The 23,151-nt window shown below is 31.9% G+C and overlaps 1 protein-coding gene across 1 annotated transcript; it reads left to right on the plus strand.

The window, feature by feature from the left end:
* Positions 1-346: 346 nt before the first annotated feature.
* Positions 347-23,151, plus strand: LOC142226079 (uncharacterized). The gene is made up of 3 exons (XM_075295948.1): positions 347-495; positions 17,733-17,909; positions 22,611-23,151. The coding sequence occupies exons 1-3, from the start codon at positions 458-460 to the stop codon at positions 23,077-23,079; spliced, it is 684 nt and encodes a 227-aa protein (XP_075152063.1). The 5' UTR covers positions 347-457; the 3' UTR covers positions 23,080-23,151.

The following is a 23,151-nucleotide window of genomic DNA, read 5'->3' on the forward strand; positions in this document are numbered from 1 at the left end:
AAATTTGTCTTTGATAATGTTTGTCGAACATCCCCTTACACTAAATGATTTGTACCACCCAACCAGAAAAAATCAAAGTTGTTTTGATTTTATACCAACACGTCCCCGCGACAGCCGAACACGACCTTATACAATCGGATTTGTCGCCGCAACGTGTTGTGTCGCAGGGTTTATCCGACCGTATAAGGTGCCCTTAACTCTTTTGCTAGTTTCTACCCAAACAGACCTAAACAACGTTACAAATTTTGTAGCATTTCAACTTTAAAAATATCTACATAAATGTATAAAATAGCTAAATTGGCATCATTGATCGTCTGTTCGGCTCATATTCGAATTTTGCCGACGTTGATGCATTCTTCAGTCGGCTATGTAGTTTTATTTGTATTTTGAATATACTTGTCAGCGACTACCTCCTCAATTTGTTTATTGTTTGACAAAAGTAGTGCTTAGCAAAGAGATGACCACTTTAAGCTATGGTCAACAAATCGGATTTAGGTAAGCTAATTTTTTACTAAAGGTCGGTACTCTGTTCGGGTTTTCTCATTGAAACTCTATACAAAACCAAAAAAATACGAAATACTAGCGAAATTTGTTCCATTTGAGATACTCGAGTTGAAAAACTGACGTAAATCGGTCAGCAGTATTTTCATGGCGCCATTTGCAATGTGAATTAATATATAACTATAGACCGATATGGACCTAGTTAGGCATGGTTGTTAACGGCCATATACTAGCACAATGTACCAAGAGGCTCCAAAACCAAATCTCGGGATCGGTTTATATGGGGGCTATATATGATTATGGACTGATATGGACCACTTTTGGCATGGTTGTTAAATATATACTACCACCACGTACCAAATTTCAACCAGATCGGATGAATTTTGCTTCTCCAAAAGGCACCGGAGGTCAAATCTGGGGATCGGTTTATATGGGGGTTATATATAATTATGGACTGATATGAACCAATTCCTGCATGGTTGTTGGATACCATATACTAACATCACTTACCAAATTTCAACCGAATCGGATGAATTTTGCTCTTCCAAGGGGCTACGGAGCTCAAATCTGGGGATCGGTTTATATGGGGGCTATATATAAATATGGACCGATTTCGACCAATTTTTGCATGGGTGTTTGATGCCATATATTAACACCACGTATCAAATATCAACTGAATCAGATGAATTTTGGTCTTCCAAAAGGCTCCGGAGGACAAATCTGGTGATCGGTTTATTTGTGGGCTATATATAATTATTGACCGATGTGGACTAATTTTTGCATAGTTGTTAGAGACCATATACTAACACCATGTACCAAATTTCAGCCGGATCGGATGAAATTTGGTTCTCTTAGAGGTGGTCCGTTTATATGGGAGCTATACGTAAATGTGGACCATTTGCAATACCATCCGACCTACATCAATAGCAACTTCTTGTGCCAAGTTTCATGTCGATAGCTTGTTTCGTTCGGAAGTTAGCGTGATTTCAACAGACGGACGGACGGACATGCTCAGATCGACTCAGAATTTCACCACGACCCAGAATATATATACTTTATGGGGGTCTTAGAGCAATATATCGATGTGTTACACACGGAATGACAAAGTTAATATACCCCCATCCTATGGTGGAGGGTATAAAAATGTAATCTGATCGATTGACAAAACAAAGTATAAAGGCCGGTACTCTGTTCGCGTTGAAACTCCATACAAAACCAAAAAATGCGAAAAACTAGCGAAATTTTTTCCATTTGTGATACTTTGTTTTTTTTCGAGTTGAAAATTAATCATTTTGTGGCATTTTGCGATGTTGTCAATAACACTTCGCATAAATAAACGCAAAAAGTACCAAAATGGCTGTTTTTTTCCTTCAAAGTATATTTTCAACACTATCAGTTTTCAACGCGAAAGAATGATTGTGGGGAACTTTTTTCGCACCAACAAACATAGCAATGGTAGAAAATTACCCAATACCCACACGTGACTAAACTAAAGCCCCCCATCTATCTGATGTGGTGCAGGTGTTAGGCGGCACCTAGAAGGAGATAAAATACATATTTTGGCGTATTATTATCACTTCGATAGAAATCTGTTCATATTTATATATAGCTGTCGCATATATTTATAGCAGCGCTTCCCAAAAGTGGAACATAGTACCTACCATTATTAGCACCTACCATTCAAGAAAAATCGTGACTTTTTTCGATAAAAATCGCCATAATCGACACTTGCGTTTTAAAAGTCGTAAAAATCGGAAAATGTAAATAATATTTTTTTTTTTTTGGGTAAACACAAGACAAAAACAAACAAGAAAATTAATGTACAGAACAACACCCAAAAAAAAAGTGAAAGAAAATGTAGGTTTATTTTAGAAAATTTTAACTAAAATAGTTTTCTAATTGTAACATGTTACAAGTAAGTTTATAGTTTTTGTCAAATTGAAGAAAATTTATTAAAACTAATTAATTTTTTTCTGTTGTTTAAGAAAATTTCATATGTTGAAGGAAAAATTTTGATTTAAAAATTGATAAAATGTCTTTAGCGCTGTACGAAGTTCAAGACAAGTACAATTTTACAATTTACTCATTTATTAAGCAAAATTCTGTCATTTTAGTAAAATATGAACTAACTTATTTTTTAGTAAAATTGTGCAATATATTTGTATACAACTTTTTTTTTTTCTTGTTTTTAGTTCACGTCATTAAAGTTGGCAAAAAATTATTCAAATAAGGAACATTTGCTCATATTGTGCAAAATCTAACTAAAATCAACTAATCTTCATGAACTAAAATAAAGTTCAGTTGGCTTTAGCGTCCCTTTTTTTTTGGGTGAATGCATTTCCATAAAAAACATAACGAACAGTTTTGTATAACAATAAAATTAACACAAAATTCATTTTCTAAAACAAACAAAACAAAATATTTCGTAATTTTTTAATTCAGTAACATTTTTATTTAAAAATAAAATATTTTATTTAAAAATAGTAAAAGTTCCTATTGCACATTTTGAGTAAATCATTATAAATTTTGGTATTACAACAACTTGAGTTATTTAATTTTAGGTCATGTTTTGAACAGAATATTCCTTCCAATAAATTATTTTCGAGCTACACCCAGAGAAATGATTGGTTGCAATTCGATCATTACAAAAAGGAAATAATAACAGTAACCTATTTTTTTTACAACAACAATCTTTTTATTATTTCTCCCATTATATATCCAATACAACTGTAAAAAAATTCACAAAATGAAATAGGAATTCCTATAACTAATCAATTGGTTACAATAACCAATGTCGATCAATTTAGTTTTATGTTGTTGAGCTTACCACTAGCATAGTGCGACCTACAGCATGGGAATCAACAAACGGTTAGTATGACCAAAAGTTGAGTAGACTAAAAGAATTTTAGTTCAATCATGGGACGTAAGGTAGTTGTTGCAATAAGTAAATAGTAATATCAACATTGACAATTTAGATGGTATGACGCTACAAAATTTGCAAAACGGGGAACAGCGTCACTAAATTTACTTTTAATAGTCCGCAATAAATTGAATAATAATGTTTGCATTACGAAGTGTAAACTAGAATTTGGCTTAAGGTAAGTATCGTATCAACTTAGTAAAAATATAATATGTTATTATAGAAGTTTTCATAAAAATTGCAGGCTTCATACACCTGCATGCTACTCTGATGTCTTCACTACCAACAAACACATATTCCTCTTTCTCTCATATTGAAGTGTACTCAGAGTGATCACGTCGAGTATGTTGCGAGAACAAAACTTCATAGAGTACTCCATGTACCATGTGCAGTTTCAGAAATACAAGAAAACAGTTACTCTCCATAATATATGTTTTCGGATTAATATAAAGAACGGCAAACGTTAAGGTAAGTATGTGACATACATAAATATATGAAATATGTGACATATATACATATCTATGATTAATAATAATGGAAAGTTTTGCTTCGCACATAACTGAGCAATACTTGTGGTACCACGTGAAGTGAAGAGAATCCATGTTGTACTTTTTCTCAAGTACTTACATTTTTATTGTTCCTTTTTTTCGGAACACACATTGTTTCGGATAAGTACTTGGTGGTATTTGACAAGCAAGTGTTCTCTTCAATTCACTACTTGCGCTCTGAGAGAAAGACAGTGTATGTACTATACTCGACAGCGAATTGCATACATGTAGTGAAAAGTTATTCGATGCAGACCTCTAGTATGAAGCACATAGGTCGAGTCAACGGCGGTTCTAAATCGATCTATATTTATATCTAGCGGCTTAGGAAGGACATTTCTGGACATTTCTGAATTAGGTTCTGCCATTGGTGTATAAAAGTATCCCTATAAAACTGGACAAACATTATTTCATCCCTTTGTAAATTGATCTCACATATAAATCAAAAGCCTTTGATGTTAGCACCTTTTGTATTTATTTTCGTAGTTTATTATGATTGTAAATTTTGTAATGAATTAATAAAATCTCAATATAATCTGTCCTTTCATTTAATATTGGAATTTGGTTAGGGTAATAATAAAGGACATCGAGGGCGGTTGCACCAACAAACCATGCAGTTTCAATTGCCAAATGTTAGTTGTACTGACAGATATAATTGATAGTTGATGGAACCACCTGCTTTCGGTTGGCAAATAATTCGGTTGAGGCAACGAATTTGTTTTCTGAGTGTATCATCTAATTTTAGTTTACCTGATTAAAAATTTCTACGTTTACTGTGAAGTGTGGAGGTATCATGATTATTTGTTCGAATTTTGATAAAACTCGCAAAGCCAAAGTAGTCCACGTTTTATTTCCGAAATTTATTTTGTCATAAATTTTCAAATTTATTTTAATATTTTCAAAAATTTCTTCAAAAAAAGTTTAATTTCTTAAACTATGTGTCTAAAGCTGACTACTATGTTCAGTTTTCAAGCCAGCTTGTATTCACGGTTACTTTTTTAATTAATAAATTTAGAAATATAAAATTATTTGCAATCAATTCCTTCCATCCATTATTTGGCAAGACAATATAATCGTCTTCATAAATATATTTGTACTTTTAATTTAGAGTTTTGGTGAAAAACCCGAACATAGTACTCACCTAAAAGAACGAAGCTAATATTGTCAAAATCGGAAAAAATCGGAGTTGTCCATTTTTTTTGAGTAAACAAGTAAGGAAAGTCTAAAGTCGGGCGGGGCCGACTATATTATACCCTGCACCACTCTGTAGATCTAAATTTTTTTCGATACCATATCACATCCGTCAAATGTGTTGGGGGCTATATATAAAGGTTTGTCCAAAATACATACATTTAAATATCACTCGATTTGAACAGAATTTGATAGACTTTTACAAAATCTATAGACGCAAAATTTAAGTTGGCCAATGCACTAGGGTGGAACACAATTTTAGTAAAAAATATGGGAAACATTTAATTCTGAAGCAATTTTAAGGAAACTTCGCAAAAGTTTATTTATGATTTATCGCTCGATATATATGTATTAGAAGTTTAGGAAAATTAGAGTCATTTTTACAACTTTTCGACTAAGCAGTGGCGATTTAACAAGGAAAATGTTGGTATTTTGACCATTTTTGTCGAAATCAGAAAAACATATATATGGGAGCTATATCTAAATCTGAACCGATTTCAACCAAATTTGGCACACATAGCTATAATGCTAATTCTACTCCCTGTTTCAACTAAATCGGAGCAAAAAATTGGCCTCTGTGGACAAAGGAGTGTAAATCGGGCGAAAGCTATATATGGGAGCTATATCTAAATCTGAACCGATTTGGCTGATATTTTGCAAGTTTTTCGAGACTCGTAAAATATTCGGATGTACGGAATTTGAGGAAGATCGGTTGTTATACACGCCAATTATGACCAGATCGGTGAAAAATATATATGTCAGCTATATCTAAATCTGAACCGATTTTTTCCAAAATCAATAGGGATCGTCTTTGAGCCGAAACAGGACCCTATACCAAATTTTAGGACAATCGGACTAAAACTGCGAGCTGTACTTTGCACACAAAAATACATCAACAGACAGACGGACAGACAGACAGACGGACATCGCTAAATCGACTCAGAATTTAATTCTAAGACGATCGGTATACTAAAAGATGGGTCTCAGACTTTTCCTTCTTGGCGTTACATACAAATGCACAAACTTATTATACCCTGTACCACAGTAGTGGTACAGGGTATAATAATCGGTATAAAAGGGTATAAAAATCGTCAAAATGCCTATAAATCGGCAGCGCTGATCTGCAGTTTTAATGAATTTGTTCCTACTACCATGCTATTTATTTTCATACATTTCTTCTCTGAGACAGATATTCTTTCGCTCATTGTTTTATCTTTTAATTTCATTTATTTAATTAATTGGCAGCGCTGATCTGCAGTTTCAATGAATTTGTTCCTACTACAGCTAAGTACTATGTTCAGTTTTCAAGCTGAAAACCAGCTTATTTTCACGGTTACTTTTTTAATCAATTAATTTCGAAAGATTAAATGGTTCGCAATCAATACATTGGATCTTTTCCATTCATAATTTGAAGAGACTTGATGAAAATGTTATAGTTTTCATATATATTTTTGCACTTTTAATTTAGTGTTTTGGTGAAAAACTCGAACGTAGTACTCACCTGTAAGTACTCACCATGCTATTTATTTTCATACATTCCTTCTCTGAGACATATTCTTTCGCTCATTGTTTTTATCTTTTAATTTCATTTATTTAACAATACAGTAGCCTTCGTAGCCAATAAATCGTATTGCTCTTACACCCAGAAAAAAGTGACCCTTCTTTAAGTTAAAATGAACTCATTGTGAAGAAAGTTGAACTTCGTATATCGCCAAAGACATTTTTATACCCTCCACCATAGGATGGGGGTATATTAACTTTGTCATTCCGTTTGTAACACATCGAAATATTGCTCTAAGACCCCATAAAGTATATATATTCTGGGTCGTGGTGAAATCCTGAGTCGATCTAAGCATGTCCGTCCGTCCGTCTGTTGAAATCACGCTAACTTCCGAACGAAACAAGCTATCGACTTGAAACTTGGCACAAGTAGTTGTTATTGATGTAGGTCGGATGGTATTGCAAATGGACCATATCGGTCCACTTTTACGTATAGCTCCCATATAAAGGGACCCTCAGATTTGGCTTGTAGAGCCTCTAACAGAAGCATATTTCATCCGATCCGGCTGAAATTTGGTACATGATGTTGGTATATGGTCTCTAATAACCATGCAAAAATTGGTTCACATCGGTCCATAATTATATATAGCCCCCATATAAACCGATCCCCAGATTTGGCTTGTGGAGCCTCCAACAGAAGCATATTTCATCCGATCTGGCTGAAATTTTGTACATGGTGTTGGTATATGGTATCTAACAACCATGCAAAAATTGGTCCACATTGGTCCATAAATATATATAGCCCCCATATAAACCGATCCCCAGATTTGGCTAGCGGAGCCTCAAAGAGAAACAAAAATTGGTCCACATCGGTCCATAATTATATATAGCCCCCATATAAACCGATCCCCAGATTTGGCTTGTGGAGCCTCCAACAGAAGCATATTTCATCCGATCTGGCTGAAATTTTGTACATGGTGTTGGTATATGGTATCTAACAACCATGCAAAAATTGGTCCACATTGGTCCATAAATATATATAGCCCCCATATAAACCGATCCCCAGATTTGGCTAGCGGAGCCTCAAAGAGAAACAAAAATTGGTCCACATCGGTCCATAATTATATATAGCCCCCATATAAACCGATCCCCAGATTTGGCTTGCGGAGCCTCAAAGAGAAGCAAGTTTCATCCGATCCGGCTGAAATTTCGTACATGATGTTGGTATATGGTCTCAAACAATCATGCAAAAATTGGTCCACATCGGTCCATAATTATATATAGACCCCATATAAACCGATCCCCAGATTTGGCTTGCGAAGCCTCAAAGAGAAGCCAATTTCATCCGATCCGCCTGAAATTTGGTACTTCGCTTTGGTATATGGTCTCTAACAACAGTGCAAAAATTGGTCCACATCGGTCCATAATTATATATAGCCCCCATATAAACCGATCCCCAGATTTGGCTTGCGGAGCCTCAAAGAGAAGCAAATTTCATCTGATCCGCCTGAAATTTGGTACATAATGTTGGTATATGGTCTCTAACAACCATGTAAAAATTGGTCTACACCGGCTCATAATTATATATAGCCCCCATATAAACTGATCCCCAGTTTTGGGTTGCAAAGTCTCCAAGAGAAGCAAATTTCATCCAATCCGGTTGTAATTTGGAACATCATATACTAAATATGATCTTTAACAACCGTGCCAGAATTGGTCCATATCGGTCCATAATTATATATAGCCTCCATATAAAACGTTCTCCAGATTTAACCTCCGGAGCCTCTTGGAGGAGCAAAATTCATTCGATCCGGTTCAAATTTGGTACATGGTGTTAGTATATGGCCGCTAACAACCATACCAAAATTGGTCCATATCGGTCTATAGTTATATATAGCCGATCTCCAATCACACAAAAATTGGTCCATATCGGTTCATAATCATGGTTGCCACTCGAGCCAAAAATAATCTACCAAAATTTCTATAGAAAATTTTATCAAAATTTTATTTCTATAGAAAATTTTGTTAAAATTTTATTCGGTTCATAATCATGGTTGCCACTCGAGCTAAAAAGAATCTACCAAGATTTTATTTTATTTCTGTAGAAATTTTTGTCAAAATTTTCTTTCTATAGAAAATTTAGTCAAAATTTTATTTCTATAGAAAATTTGTGAATATTTTATTTCTATAGAAAATTTTGTTAAAATTATATTTCTGTAGAAAATTTTGTCAAAATGTTATGCCTATAGAAAATTTTGTCAAACTGAATTACATACGTATTTGATCGATCTTTTTTGATTTAATATATACCACGTATGGACTTACATACAATTTAGAAGACGGTGTTACGAGGTTTTAAGATACCTTGCCATCGGCAAGCGTTACCGCAACTTAAGTAGTTCGATTGTGGATGGCAGTGTTAGAAGAAGTTTCTACGCAATCCATGGTGGAGGGTACATAAGCTTCGGCCTGGCCGAACTTACGGCCGTATATACTTGTTATTTTTTTGAACGATGTGATTTTCGTTGAAATTAGGTAGAATGCATTCCATATATTAGTTCATATTTTCCTATATTTATGTACCCTTATACTACAGAATGAAAAAATTTAACTGAATTGAATTCATATATGGAATGATTTTATTGAACTTTTTTCATTCATTGGGACAAATCTTACATATTTGTGGTAAACCTTTTTACTTCAAGCTTAGACCTGCTTACCTTCGTTTTGAAATACAATTTTATTTATTTATACACTGAAAAAACAGTGAACCCTTTTCCATTGCAAAATGAACTAAACTGTAGTAATATTGACCATGATTTAGCCCTTAAGATTTTTTTCAACTGGTCTAGTTTATAATTCTCTTAAGTTTTAGTTCATCTATAACATTGTAGTTTAGTTCATTTTTACAACACCATAAGATTTATATACCCCTACCAAGTTAAAAAGTCAGTATTATTTTGTTTTACTTGCTTATTTTGTGGGAAACCCGATAATAAAAATTGGTTAACAGTCTCTTTAAAATGTCGACGACTAAACTATTTTTAAATCAATCATCCCACAGTACAGAGAAATTAAATAATTAAAGGAACAACAAACCGTTTTACTATTATGAAAATTTTCATACATTAAAATTAAACTTTCTTTAAGCAAAAGTATTTTATTATAAAAACTTATGATGAAAGTTCTTAATACAATGTTTTTGTGAATAAAAATTATGACCACGTGGAACAGAGAGTAGTTCATTTGAACCCGCTGTTTGGACATTTTGACTTATCCTTTTTTTTATTCATCGTAGGTAATTTTTTCACATATCTTGCTGGAAAAAAATGGAAACAATAATGAAAATTGTTAAAAATTAACACCATGTAATGAAATATAATTTTAGTTCTTCATTTTAGCTTGTAACTTACCATATTTGGGGGCATTTTATCGAATGGTGTAAGGAATTCAACTTTTCTTTGGAAAACGTATCTCATAAAATTGGTACCTGAAACAATTAGGAAATAATGAAGTATTCTATATAAACTCATAAAACTGTGTTGTTATCGATGTGAAGGATATAATAAAATAAATATTCTAGTTGAAAGAAAGCCAGAGTTTTAATATAAAACTTACCAATTCTCTATTAAATTGTACGCTGAGGGGAAATATAAAAAGTTGTCCAAATTTATTTGGGCTATTCTGAAATTAAATATTTATTTTTTACATTAAATAAAATTATTAAATAGGTTTCCAAAAAATCGAATGAAAAAATAATATTATGCATAAAAAACACAAATATTCTGGTTAAAAGAAAGTTAAAGAATCCTTACCAATTCACTATTAAATTACAAGCAAATGAGTACCAACATTTTTTCAAATTTTAAGGGGTTATTCTGAAATTAAATATTTGTTTTTTTACATTGAAATATTACATTGGTTTCCAAAAAAATTGATTAAAGAAATACTAAAATAAGGTATTAAAAACCTATAATTTTGATGATAAAAAGGTCATAAAAACGTAAATATTCTAGTTGAAAGAAAGCCAAATTTTAAAAGAAAACTTACCAATTCTCTATTTTCGAACCCATCTGGAATTGCTCTGAAATTAAATATTGCTTTTACAACAAAGAAAAACATTAAACTGGTTTCCAAAAAAAAAAAATAATTAACAAATAATAATATACATACAAAATATTATTTTTAAAAGAAAGCCATATTAAAAAAAAAACAATACTTACCAATTTATGGCTAAACTATACCCTGAGATATAACAAAAATTGTCCAAATTCATCTGGAATTGAATATTAATGTTTTACATTAATATCCGGTTCAAATTTGGTACATGGTGTTAGTATATGGCCGCTAACAACCATACCAAAATTGGTCCATATCGGTCTATAGTTATATATAGCCGATCTCCAATCACACAAAAATTGGTCCATATCGGTTCATAATCATGGTTGCCACTCGAGCCAAAAATAATCTACCAAAATTTCTATAGAAAATTTTATCAAAATTTTATTTCTATAGAAAATTTTGTTAAAATTTTATTCGGTTCATAATCATGGTTGCCACTCGAGCTAAAAAGAATCTACCAAGATTTTATTTTATTTCTGTAGAAATTTTTGTCAAAATTTTCTTTCTATAGAAAATTTAGTCAAAATTTTATTTCTATAGAAAATTTGTGAATATTTTATTTCTATAGAAAATTTTGTTAAAATTATATTTCTGTAGAAAATTTTGTCAAAATGTTATGCCTATAGAAAATTTTGTCAAACTGAATTACATACGTATTTGATCGATCTTTTTTGATTTAATATATACCACGTATGGACTTACATACAATTTAGAAGACGGTGTTACGAGGTTTTAAGATACCTTGCCATCGGCAAGCGTTACCGCAACTTAAGTAGTTCGATTGTGGATGGCAGTGTTAGAAGAAGTTTCTACGCAATCCATGGTGGAGGGTACATAAGCTTCGGCCTGGCCGAACTTACGGCCGTATATACTTGTTATTTTTTTGAACGATGTGATTTTCGTTGAAATTAGGTAGAATGCATTCCATATATTAGTTCATATTTTCCTATATTTATGTACCCTTATACTACAGAATGAAAAAATTTGACTGAATTGAATTCATATATGGAATGATTTTATTGAACTTTTTTCATTCATTGGGACAAATCTTACATATTTGTGGTAAACCTTTTTACTTCAAGCTTAGACCTGCTTACCTTCGTTTTGAAATACAATTTTATTTATTTATACACTGAAAAAACAGTGAACCCTTTTCCATTGCAAAATGAACTAAACTGTAGTAATATTGACCATGATTTAGCCCTTAAGATTTTTTTCAACTGGTCTAGTTTATAATTCTCTTAAGTTTTAGTTCATCTATAACATTGTAGTTTAGTTCATTTTTACAACACCATAAGATTTATATACCCCTACCAAGTTAAAAAGTCAGTATTATTTTGTTTTACTTGCTTATTTTGTGGGAAACCCGATAATAAAAATTGGTTAACAGTCTCTTTAAAATGTCGACGACTAAACTATTTTTAAATCAATCATCCCACAGTACAGAGAAATTAAATAATTAAAGGAACAACAAACCGTTTTACTATTATGAAAATTTTCATACATTAAAATTAAACTTTCTTTAAGCAAAAGTATTTTATTATAAAAACTTATGATGAAAGTTCTTAATACAATGTTTTTGTGAATAAAAATTATGACCACGTGGAACAGAGAGTAGTTCATTTGAACCCGCTGTTTGGACATTTTGACTTATCCTTTTTTTTATTCATCGTAGGTAATTTTTTCACATATCTTGCTGGAAAAAAATGGAAACAATAATGAAAATTGTTAAAAATTAACACCATGTAATGAAATATAATTTTAGTTCTTCATTTTAGCTTGTAACTTACCATATTTGGGGGCATTTTATCGAATGGTGTAAGGAATTCAACTTTTCTTTGGAAAACGTATCTCATAAAATTGGTACCTGAAACAATTAGGAAATAATGAAGTATTCTATATAAACTCATAAAACTGTGTTGTTATCGATGTGAAGGATATAATAAAATAAATATTCTAGTTGAAAGAAAGCCAGAGTTTTAATATAAAACTTACCAATTCTCTATTAAATTGTACGCTGAGGGGAAATATAAAAAGTTGTCCAAATTTATTTGGGCTATTCTGAAATTAAATATTTATTTTTTACATTAAATAAAATTATTAAATAGGTTTCCAAAAAATCGAATGAAAAAATAATATTATGCATAAAAAACACAAATATTCTGGTTAAAAGAAAGTTAAAGAATCCTTACCAATTCACTATTAAATTACAAGCAAATGAGTACCAACATTTTTTCAAATTTTAAGGGGTTATTCTGAAATTAAATATTTGTTTTTTTACATTGAAATATTACATTGGTTTCCAAAAAAATTGATTAAAGAAATACTAAAATAAGGTATTAAAAACCTATAATTTTGATGATAAAAAGGTCATAAAAACGTAAATATTCTAGTTGAAAGAAAGCCAAATTTTAAAAGAAAACTTACCAATTCTCTATTTTCGAACCCATCTGGAATTGCTCTGAAATTAAATATTGCTTTTACAACAAAGAAAAACATTAAACTGGTTTCCAAAAAAAAAAAATAATTAACAAATAATAATATACATACAAAATATTATTTTTAAAAGAAAGCCATATTAAAAAAAAAACAATACTTACCAATTTATGGCTAAACTATACCCTGAGATATAACAAAAATTGTCCAAATTCATCTGGAATTGAATATTAATGTTTTACATTGAATAATAAAAATTTCAATACACTTTCAATTTCAACATATTTTCCAAAATATTCTTAATAACTTTTCTCGAAACTACCGATAAAATATTAATAACTTTCATTTAAAATGTTTAATAAACAAACACCAATATATGTCTCAAAATTCCAAAATATTCCATGCCTTTATATTCCCTTGTTGCATATTAAAAGATGCAACAGCCCACGCCAACGCCAACTATACAACTGAAGCATGCCAAACAAAACCAAGCAAAGCCAAAACATTCCTACAACAACAAAAACACATGTGCCTTTATTGAAAACAACACCTCATCCAGCCAATAAACCATCCAAGAATAACAAACACACACACAAACCACTAAATGAACCAAAATAAAAACAACCCCACGCTCATGTATACACAACAAAACTCAAGTAACATCATCTTTACATTAATCACATTCCACTATACCGATAAAGATCTCTGTACTATGCATTAGTTCATCGAATCTGCTGACAATTTACTCTGAGAATAATATTCGTAAAGGCACACCAGTTTATGAACGATGAAACGTTTAACTTAAAATTTGCAAAATTTTCATGAAATGTTATCTACCATTTTTGACGAAAATGTCTATAAATTTAATTACATGTGAACTAAAAATATTTCATTGGGTAATTTTTTACCAACAATTATTAACTATAGGAATTGTCAGTAAGAAATTGCTATCCACTTTCAAGTTCATTTTTCGTAAAAAAATATTTTCTCATACAAAAAAATCTTATAGTAAATTGCACTTATTATTTAGAAAATACTTTACATTTCACAAGTAGTTTTATAGCATAACAAACGAATTTTTAACTACCAGTTAAGAAATTTTTTAAGGAAATTTCCATCGTATTTTGTAGGCCATGAACTAAACGATTGCTACTTAGAATTTGTAAAATTTCCTTTCGAGTAGTTCATTTTCGTTGAAGATACGAAAAATGAACTAAAATTCTGGAAAATTCTTGTAATAAATTATTGTAAAAATCTTCTTAAATTTACGAGACACTCTTTTTTCTGTGTATAGGCAATTTTTTCTTCAATAAAGTACACGTTTTATTAATATATTAAATATATTTATTAAGAATCAACAGCATCGACTGGCCTAGAAATATTAGTTTATTATTCCACTATTTTCATTTTCCATGTAATGTCATCAACTGTAAAACGCAATCTTGTACCTTTCACTTTTAATAAGTTGCTGCGTAACGATTTTGTCCTCCTTTTACAATTTCAATACCTACAAATATAAAAAATCATAAACCAATTTTGTTCCCAAAAGGTTAGCGTCACTGAATGTTACCTGTTAATTGAAGATTCAAAAATGAAGACGAATTAAGAGGTTGTTATTCTGTTTTCATTCTTTATACAACATCACGAACATAATTTTTTCTCACTAATTTAAAATAACAAATATTTTATATATTTTATTTGTTATTTATTATATTATTTTAACATACTTTTTTTTTGGTTTTTTAAACAATCCCTCCGTTGGAATCGCGTTATTATGGTATATAATAACGCGATTCCAACTAAAAAACCAACCCACGCGCAAACATATCGATTACATCGATGGCAGGTATCGACTACTGGTATATAAAAGAAATAGAGGAAATTTTCCTATATTCTAACAAGTGTGTCTCCTTAAGTTTTAAAAGGATTGAATACTTCTTAGTACGAATGAACTAAAATATTTTTCTATGCCAAGTGTTATTCGTATGTATGATAAGCTTTCTATAATAAAGGAAGTCAGAATTATCATTTTATAAGAAATTTTTACTAAATTTGAGGAAACTTGGTTTTAGTTCATATTTTGTTTATTTTTATGAATTATCAGTGAATAAAATTTTCTGGTTCAGTAGTAAATTCTTACACTCAGCGAAGAAAACAGTATTAGTAAAATTCCATGCCTTATTCTAGTTAATGAGCTATTCCTAACTGCTTTCAGTTTAGGATTTTTTTTCATCCTATGGAAAAACATTAATCTTCGTGACAAAACGTAAGGTTCAAATGAACAACCAAGGAAATCAATTACCTTATCTGTCACATGTTCAAAGATACGCAACCCAAAAACATAACGCACTACCCTGTTCAGGATCGGAGCAATCTTAGACCTATTATATTGAAACGTACAAGATACCACCTTGATACAATAGTTAATCTGAGACATCAGTAAAGCATGGGCCACTATATTCATTCGTCCCTCCAAACTATGCGGACCTTCCATTCCACCTCTAAATACAATTTGAATGTCATCCGCATACACACAGAAAAAAATTTCACGAAAATTTTTCCAATTAAAATTTTAATTGATTTTGAAAAAATATTCAATTAAAAATTTAATTGATTCAACAAATTTTTTAATTAAAACAAAAATCAATTACAAAAATTAATAGTATCAATTAATTTTTTAATTGACCTTCAATTAATTTTTTAATTGATACTATAATGTCTGTGATTGAAGACAATTCAATTAAAAAATTAATTGGATCAATTAATTTCGTGTTGAATCAGAAAAATTTTTTTGTGTGCATATATACTCTAATAAAATTAGATACCAAGCATCCAACAAAATCATGTAGTAACATGATAAACAGGAGCGGACCAAGAACGGAACCTTGGGGTACTCCACGTCTCAAGAATGCAGTACCCGAACTCCGACCATTCAACTCCACGAACTGCTGAAAATCCATAGTTCGCCCTAAATTTGCTAATTAGTGATGCATGATTAAGACGATCAAAAGCCTTGGACAGGTCAAGCGATAGCATAGCGATTTCAATTTGTTCTGCAATGATTACTCCTATTTAATGGACAAGTATTCAAATTGTACTGTTTTCTCTTCAAAGTGTGATTGACGATTATATAGACTGACCATCATAGCCTGGATTTCATCAATTCGCTTGTTAATACGTGAGACAACTCTCTCCTCACTCCCCTTTAACATTAATTTTATTTGTTGTAGGTATTCTATTCTTGTTGGTGAAGCCGAATTAGACAACTTTAATGATTTTGTCATTTTCTCCGGTAGACAAGAATCCTCTCTCTCCCTTTTGGCTGATGCCGCCGGTGGTTTCTCCATAATTTCCTCTTGCGGTTTAAGCCGCAATAATTAATAATAATGCAACATTAATTAATATTTATTGCATTTTTTTCAGCGAGAGACATTAGGTTGTGGTGAGCATTCTCTCCTTTATTTGACATTTTGTTCTGATGTGATGGTTGGTTTGTTTAGTGGAAAAACAAAGCAGTCACTTTCTTGTAATTTGATTTGAAAATAACTCTTCCTTGGTTTTAACAATAGCTCCGATCGGGAACGCGATAATTTTTGATAATTATCACAATTTTTTACTAGAAGTCGTTCGTTTACTCCAAAAAGCCAGCAAAGGAGAGCAAGAGATAGATCAAATTTGACATTTGAGAAAAAGAGAAGTTGCAAGTTTTTGCTGGAGATTTTTTTCCCCAGTAAAAATTTGCCAGAGTTAACACGTAATTACCAGCTGTTTTTTAATCATAAAGAAATCATACGTGCAATATATTTCAGTGTCATTTAGAAGTTAGCAAAAATATGAATATGTTTATTGCTTTAATTGATTTAAAAGCTGTAAATTGGTTCATGGTACTGGATGGCGTTCGCGTACATTTCTGCTAATTTTAGCAAAGAGAGTACAATCCATTTTTAATAACGTGCAAGTTTTTACTGGGAAAGTACGCAAACAGATCTATTAAAAAATAGTTTTAGAAGATTACACTGGTGAACAAATTATAATACGCCAATATCGAATGGATAATATTGTGATATACTAATTCTTTAGTGATTTTGCCACTTCTGCTAGATTCTGAAATAGTCTGAATTCGAGTTTAAAGATGATGAGTTGTTGTTAATTATTATCAATATTTCTATATTTTCTTTTCAACTTGATATTTAAAATCAAGTTTAACAAAATGTTATTGGGGTTAATCAAGTGCATACGAAGCAATTTATTCACAGTGCTTAGAGCTTGTTTCATATATAGAAAAATAATTTTGTTTCCGGTTTGGTTCCTCATTCCTCACAGCATTAAAGTTGGTCAAGTCTTTCTTAGCAAGAATAGAAATAGATTAAAACATAGCAATCGTCACGAACCGGACTGAACTAAAGCAGAAGCATAGAGTTAACGTTGTATGTCACAAGCTGTTTATCACATTCGACATGCAGTCATAAAAGATTACTTTTCGTAGTTAGTATTTTTTCAAATATGTCTCTGTACAGATTGCCGTTGTCATCTCCCTATGGAAGAAGCAATTACGATGCATTAAACAATTTATCAGGATCAAATTGCGGTTTACTATTATCCAATAGAAATTCTCAACTGAACGATGTATCAAAAGAAGGAGATTCGAGAAAAGTAACAACAGCAAATGATAATGAAGTTCATCTAGATTTCAGGTAAAATTATAATTTAATAAGTTCTTTTGGGAACTGAAATATGCATACCTGTTTGTGTGAGTGAGTACTACGTTCACCAAAATACTAAATTAAATGCGCAAAAATATATATGAAGATGATTCAATTTGTAAGAGGAAAATTCTTTTCTGTAAGTTGTCACATGTTGTTGTAGTTGACTGTAGAAACAATAAGCATTGTTCGACTGTTCACCACTTAGGTGAATACTAACAAATTAATTCTAAAAATAAATTTCGTGTTGTTGCATTACTATGTAACAAAACGAAATAAAAATAAGATTAAGGGACTTGTAAGTTATATGAAAAGATGATGTACAGTGGGAGAAAAGATGATTCAATTTGTAAGAGGAAAATTCCTAAATGTTTTCTCCATAAGGAGTTAGCATAAAGGGCCCAAAATTGAGTTATCTCTCCCAGCCAGATCTAAACTAAAGGCTGTGGAAAGGTTCATTCGCCCGAACCGAAACATGTACAGTCCAGGCGTGTATAGAGTTGTATCTGGCGTTTTGTTTTCAATGGCTCTATTAACCATGTTCCTTAATCTATATCTGTCCATAAAGCTCGAAAAATAATTGTATAATTAGATATATATGAAGACAATTACATTTTTATCAAGTATTGTCAAATTATGAATGGAATATGTCTACTACATTGATTGTGAAACATGTAATATTAGGGCTGTTTTCTTTTAGCACTCGATATGCTAAGCCGTTAAGGACTAAAATAAAACAGAGTACTCGTTTATCCAGGACATCTCCAAAAATATGCAACACTGTCATCAGCTGTTTAAAAACAATCACAGAAAAGAAGTAAAATCTTGCATTTTTAATGTATGAAATGCTTCAATTAGTAATAAATATTTACTGCTGCGATTATTTATGACACTGTATCACTTTGAATTTCATGTTTTTCGGTAAAATAGTCACAATAAATTGCTATTGTGAATCGAAGAAGCGTCACTTTATCCAAATACAATCTGGCAACATCGGCGCGAATTGCACTGATGAGATGTTCTGGATAGAACACCAGTGCAACGATATTCTGGATAGCCCATACAAATGTTGCATCCAGTGCAAAAAGAAAACAGCCCTATTATTAAATTAATTGATTAAAAAATGTAACCGTGAAAATACCTTTATATGCAAACCGACGATATGAGTCGGTAATGGTAATTGGAAGATATTACACTTAAAAAAATAATATAATTAAACAATCGCTAAGTTTAACTTACTTTTATTGCAAAAAATATTTTTTTGTTATTTAAATTCTATTATTATTTTCGAAATTTTCTTTTAGTTAAACTATCGCTAAGTTTAACTTATTTTTATTGCAAAAAATTATTTGTTTGTAGTTAAGTTTTATTATTATTTTCGAAATTTTCCTCAGCCCAATGAAATTTTGCTTTTGTTAAGTATGGCTCAAGCATGTTATGAAGTAGACAGTTCAAAGACCGTACACGTAAGTTCAAGTCACTCAGAACAAAGCTCTAAAGATTGTATACAATCTTCCAATCAGATTTCATGCTATACATTTATATAGTAATAATAATAGGAATATTTTGCCCATTTTTAAAATCAACTCCTGATATATGTTTTCAAGTCCTTAAGGGGACTGGGACCTAAAGGAATTCAGTTTTGTCGTAACATATCCCATACGAATAGAATGAAAAGACATGTCATGGAATTAAGTACAGCAAGATGCCGCCTGGAATATTCTAATTCTGGTCCTTATGATTACAATCAACTTCCGTCTGATCTCAAAGAAATATAAGTGCTAAGACATTCTTCTAAATAATATGGAAATACTTCCTCCATAAATGTTACTTTAACATCATCACCATGAACATCTTTTTTTGTGTAATCTATGTATTAAACATTTGCTCAGACGAATAAACCACTAACCAATTGTAGGATTTACTGCAGATATTGTTATTTAGTTAATTCAGGGATGTTTCGGTGAAAAACCAGAAGTGCCTATATGTAATAGGTACATTTAGTTAATTTAGACATTCTTCTAAATAATATGGAAATACTTCCTCCATAAATGTTACTTTAACATCATCACCATGAACATCTTTTTTGTGTAATTTATTGATTATCTATGTATTAATTACAAGATCAAACATTTGCTCAGACGAATAAACCACAAACCAATTGTAGGATTTACTGCAAATATTGTTATTTAGTTAATTCAGGGATGTTTCGGTGAAAAACCAGAAGTGCCTATATGTAATAGGTACATTTAGTTAATTTAGACATTCTTCTAAATAATATGGAAATACTTCCTCCATAAATGTTACTTTAACATCATCACCATGAACATCTTTTTTGTGTAATTTATTGATTATCTATGTATTAATTACAAGATCAAACATTTGCTCAGACGAATAAACCACTAACCAATTGTAGGATTTACTGCAGATATTGTTATTTAGTTAATTCAGGGATGTTTCGGTGAAAAACCAGAAGTGCCTATATGTAATAGGTACATTTAGTTAATTTAGACATTCTTCTAAATAATATGGAAATACTTCCTCCATAAATGTTACTTTAACATCATCACCATGAACATCTTTTTTGTGTAATTTATTCATTATCTATGTATTAATTACAAGATCAAACATTTGCTCAGACGAATAAACCACAAACCAATTGTAGGATTTACTGCAAATATTGTTATTTAGTTAATTCAGGGATGTTTCGGTGAAAAACCAGAAGTGCCTATATGTAAAGGGTGATTCGGTCAAAATTTGGTCAATATAAACTTGACGTATTTCTTTCAATTTTGCATTTAAAAAACCTGAACACCCCTCTTTTTGAAGGCGTGTGTGTGTAGAATGTGACTCCTATTTTGATTTTGGAATTCACTCTTCAGTTGTCAAAATGCCGTCCAAGCAAGAAGAGCAGCGTATCAAAATTTTGCTCGCGCATCTCAAAAATCCGAGCTACTCGCAAGCAAAGCTGGCAAAATCGCTAAAAGTTGCCAAACCAACAGTTACAAATGTAATTAAAGTGTTTGGGGAACGTTTGTCGACAGCCAGGAAGTCTGGATCGGGGGGAAATCGAAAACCGGAAGCCGCTGAAACGACAAAGAGAGTTGCCGGTAGTTTCAAGCGAAACCCTAACCTCTCCGAGATGTCGTCTACAACCGAGCATCGAGCCAAAACACGAGCCGGACTATCGACTTACAAGAAGGTAGTGATTCCAAATCGCGATGATAAACAAAATACGACGGCCAAAGCGCGATCCCGGAGGCTGTACACCACGATGCTGATGAAGTTTGACTGCGTGGTAATGGACGACGAAACCTACGTCAAAGCCGACTACAAGCAGCTTCCGGGACAGTAGTTTTATACGGCAAAAGGGAGGGGAAAGGTAGCAGATATTTTCAAGCACATAAAACTGTCAAAGTTCGCAAAAAAATATCTGGTTTGGCAAGCCATCTGTACCTGTGGCTTGAAAAGCAGCATTTCCATAGCTTCCGGGACTGTCAACCAAGAAATTTACGTGAAAGAGTGTTTGAATAAACGTCTGCTGCCTTTCCTGAAGAAACACGGTTGTTCCGTACTGTTTTGGCCGGATTTCTCATCTTGCCATTACGCTAAAAAGGCCATGGAGTGGTACGCCGCCAACAACGTACAGGACAAGAACTCTTCCAACACGCCAGAGCTCCGCCCAATTGAGAAATACTGGGCTATTGTCAAGCGGAACCTAAAGAAGACCAAAAAAAAACTGCTAAGGACGAGCAGAAGTTCAAGGCAAACTGGCTTTCTGCGGCAAAGAAGGTGGACAAGGTGGCTGAACAAAATCTGATGGCAGGTGTCAAGCGTGAGGCCCGGTAATTCGGATTTGGAAAAGCGAAAGCCTAACTGAATATTTTTCCTGAATTTTATACTAATTGAACTTGAAAAAGAAATTTAATTTGATTTTTTAAATAAACGATTTCACCGATTTACACGCGTTTTCCCTTGACCAAATTTTGACCGTATCACCCTTTAATAGGTACATTTAGTTAATGTGATATCACAATGGACTGAATAGTCTAAGTGAGCCTGAATCAAATCAGGCTGCCACTTTAACCTAGCCTTGGTGATTGGATGTAATAGAGGTCGTTTGCCATTGTTTTCAATGACATTGTGCGTAGTCTTAGGGAAGCAGCACTTTCTTTATTATCAAATACGGCAGTTTTCGGCGATTTCATCCTTCAAGTGTTCCAATAACACATGCTCCATCTCGCTTTGCAGCAAAAATTTTCCAAAATTGGAACTTAGTAAAAAAAATAATTACATTTTGTAGCACCACTTCATACTCTGCAATCGATCTTTTCATAAAATGATGAGACATCCACAATGATCACAATACACTAGTGTTAAACTCGATTTTCTTTTGTATTATCGAAGCGATATTATTGTCATTAAACTGCACATTACACTTCGTAGAATAATTTGCTCCAAGGAAAGTTCTTGGATAAGTTGAAAAATTTATTTTAATGAAATGTTATACTTGGTCTCTAAGGGCTATTTAATCCATATGGATAAATAAATAAATGAAATGATAAGTAACAGAACGCCGAAAATTGGCACAAGGTGTGTATGTAGTTACTGAGTTTTTTGTGAAATGCACAGAAGGTTGCATTTATAAAATTACACCAAATAATTGATTTTTGTTTTTGATAATTTTTTTAGACGAGGTGATGCTATGGCAAAACTTCTTATTTCCGGATTAATGGCAGACTGTACATTTATTGTTGGACCGGAAAATGAAACTGCAGAGGTCATTCCAGGTCATAAGGTATTTTTTATACTAGTGTCCGAAGTTTTTGAAGAGATGTTCACTGGCAACTTCAAGGAGGCTGGAAAAAATTCCGAAATTCGCATAACCGATGTCGAACCGAGAGACTTTAAAAATTTTCGTTACATAATTTATAGAAATGACTGTACACTGTTTGATACGCTATTGATTGAAGACATTATACAAATTTATATGCTGAGTGACAAATACTTGGCCCATAGCATTAAAAAATCTTGTGTCGATTATTTAAAGCGGCTATTGCCAAAGATGTCTGTGGAGAATCTAATTTTAATGTTCCAGTTTACTAGAAGTTTGGAAGAACAAATTCTATTAGATCAGGTGAAGAATGTAAGTACATATTGAAAGAAGTCTATTATTAAATCAATTTCTATTTATAAATACAAAAGCACATAAAATACATATTGGTAAATTTAA

This window comes from Haematobia irritans, chromosome 2 (genome assembly GCF_050003625.1).
Source record: "Haematobia irritans isolate KBUSLIRL chromosome 2, ASM5000362v1, whole genome shotgun sequence".
Classification (NCBI taxonomy): domain Eukaryota; kingdom Metazoa; phylum Arthropoda; class Insecta; order Diptera; family Muscidae; genus Haematobia; species Haematobia irritans.

Excerpts from the sequence above, each read along its gene's own strand:
- LOC142226079 (XM_075295948.1), top strand. The coding sequence starts at position 458 with ATGACCACTTTAAGCTATGGTCAACAAATCGGATTTAG. Across the intron at positions 496-17,732 it reads GGTCAACAAATCGGATTTAG|ATTGCCGTTGTCATCTCCCT; the intron begins GTAAGCTAATTT and ends GTCTCTGTACAG. Across the intron at positions 17,910-22,610 it reads GAAGTTCATCTAGATTTCAG|ACGAGGTGATGCTATGGCAA; the intron begins GTAAAATTATAA and ends TAATTTTTTTAG.